Source organism: Cryptomeria japonica, chromosome 9 (assembly GCF_030272615.1).
Source record: "Cryptomeria japonica chromosome 9, Sugi_1.0, whole genome shotgun sequence".
Classification (NCBI taxonomy): Eukaryota; Viridiplantae; Streptophyta; class Pinopsida; order Cupressales; family Cupressaceae; genus Cryptomeria; species Cryptomeria japonica.
Genome location: NC_081413.1, coordinates 122620100 through 122622684, shown reverse-complemented (window position 1 = coordinate 122622684; position 2585 = coordinate 122620100). Strand labels below are relative to the sequence as shown.

The following is a 2585-nucleotide window of genomic DNA, read 5'->3' as shown; positions in this document are numbered from 1 at the left end:
AAAATATATAGATTTTATATGGATATTTTAATATATATTTTTAAAATTTTATAAGTAAACTCATTGAAATTTTTTTGACATTTTATTTACATAAAAAAATTAAAATATGTATTTGAAAACTTTTAAAGAAATTCATTGAAAATGTTTAGGATCACATTGTGTGATCTATCATGGAAAGTGGACAAGGAGAAGAAAATCTTGATGATGGATCAGAGAGTGTGATCCCAAATGATGATGCAAACTTTATCACACAATCAAATCCAAAATCAATAACATAAATCTAATGTCATTACTTTCTTTAAATACTTCTAATATATTTTATGATCAAATTCAGAAACAATAACACTAAACAATATGAATTCCAGAAATCTAATATCATTAAACTCATTGAATACCTCTGCACATATTTTATATAAATTTCTTACACTATTTATCATAAAATTCTTTTTAAATGAACATGCTAAACAAAGATTTTTTTTTATTTTTTATATTAATATATTCAGAAAAATTATAAGAAGACTAAAAAAACACTCACAATGAAGATTGTTCTGAACAGTAAGCAACATAGCAGCAATCAATAAAATGACTTTGAACCATAAACAGAAATCAGTTTGATTAAGATCGCCAAAACAACTATCAAAAAGTTCACAATGAAATCTGTCTTAAACATTACAGCAACTAATAAGCAGTCTCATAAATGTGCTGATCATGAAGAGCAGACCAAAAAATACAGACTTACAAACCCCAAAATAGCACAGTAGCATGAACAGTAAAAGAATAGACCAGCAACATCAATATGTTTGCAAGAGATGCCAAAGATCTTGAGCTAGAAATATTTTATTAGTTCTGAGCAGCCGGTCAATTTGACCCTTGATGTCTTGAAGTTGGAAATCAATCTTTGAATTCCTCCTAAAATCCGCTGCAATTGAGAAAAAGAATAGAAGTGAGACAATAAAGTTAAGGAAATATACAGTACAACAAATCAGAAAACACTACTGCACTAAATGAACCTTAAAGAAACAAAAAATTTCCATTTCAAGGTGAGTAATGGTGGCATCCAGCCCAGGTAGCTTGAAGCTTCTCCAAAACATCTTTAGAAAGCTAATTCTGCGGAACCCATGCCGGCAAATGAGGAAGCATATCATAGAAAGCGTTACGAATGGTGTATTTTCCCACAGAATGCTGAGCCACCAAATTTACATCCACTGCTTCTTTCTTCTCAACAAAATGCGAACAAATCCACAGCAAAGTCGCTGCCTGAGTGTGAGGCCCGGCTCTCGTAGTACAAACCCCCAAATTTTGAGCCGCCTCGGCCGCCATTTTCTCTGCACAGTTAATCATCTCATACTCCACCAAATTTGAAGATTTCAGAAGCTGTGAAAGGCGAGCCAGATAAGCCCTAACCGATTCGCTGCCTACAAATTTATCAATTTCTTTCTCCTCATCAGCGGAAGAGCGGCTGCCGACTGATAAATTGGTAGCAGAAGTGGCCTCTGGTGTATATTTTTTAATGTATCGCATTGCCTTATAAATGTCAGCTTTGCGCACAATCTGAAAATCTTTAACAGAGGCTGCTAATTTCTCCATTGTCTTCATTCTGTGAAGTTGTTTGGCGGCGATGTAGATGCAAGCGAGGTGAAGGGCACACATTTTAACTTTCCTCAACACTGTTTTCTCAGATAAATCTCTGTAAATTGTCTGAGCGCGTTCTGTTACAGTTTGATCCAGCTTAATGGCGGCCGCATATTGAGCGATCTGAAGAATGTGATCTGTCACTATTTCTTCTCTTTTGCTTTTCATCTTTCTCGCATCTGTCATAATTGATCGGGCTTGAGATTCTTGTTCCGAATCCTGCTGTTCTTCATTCATATTTATAAGCACAGATCTTGGAAAAAAGTCCCTCCACAGATCGAATTTTCCAAGGTGGAATATTTAGGTCCTGTTTAGGATGTATATATTTAACATTTAAATAATTTTAAAAAAAAATTCAGTTATGAAATAGTGTTATATATATTAAAAAGGGTGAATTAAGTTCAAAGGGAAATAAATTTTACTTAATTATCCAAGATTCATATTTGTGTAGTGGACCCTATTTATAGATAGAGTTGAATTTTTTCTTTCTTTCATTCCAGGCTATTATAGATATCTTTTTATACATTTCTCTAAACAATATGTTATAGATATCCTTTACAAATATTGATTTGGAGCAATTTTATTTAATTATAACACGTAATAGATACCTTTTAAAGATATTGATTAGGAGGTATTTTATTTACTTAAAAGTTATTTAATTTTGTATTGTTTTACTTTGGAACTATTTTATTTAATATATACATGGAGAGATAAATTTTACTTGCTCCTTAGTGAAGTCAAGTTCATTTTGGTGATCTCGAGCGAATGGTGGCATTTGAAGGCAGCAGGAACGACAACGGCAGCAAGAGTAGGGATGCCAATATGCGAGGTTTGAGCATTCAAGTTGTGAGGATTCCAAATCAAAACAAAGTCACTCCAAAGATCGGTTCATGGAGCGATGAAGCAGATATTGCCTTTCCCTTTGAAGCAGGTAGGTTTCAACCCTCTCAGAA

At 33.4% G+C, this 2585-nt stretch overlaps 1 protein-coding gene across 1 annotated transcript; it reads right to left on the bottom strand.

Moving 5' to 3' along the window:
• Positions 1-1101: 1101 nt before the first annotated feature.
• Positions 1102-1869, bottom strand: LOC131062730 (transcription initiation factor IIB-1). The gene has a single exon (XM_057996454.2). It carries the CDS (start codon positions 1867-1869, stop codon positions 1102-1104), a length of 768 nt encoding a protein of 255 aa, XP_057852437.2.
• Between the last annotated feature and the right edge of the window lie 716 nt (positions 1870-2585).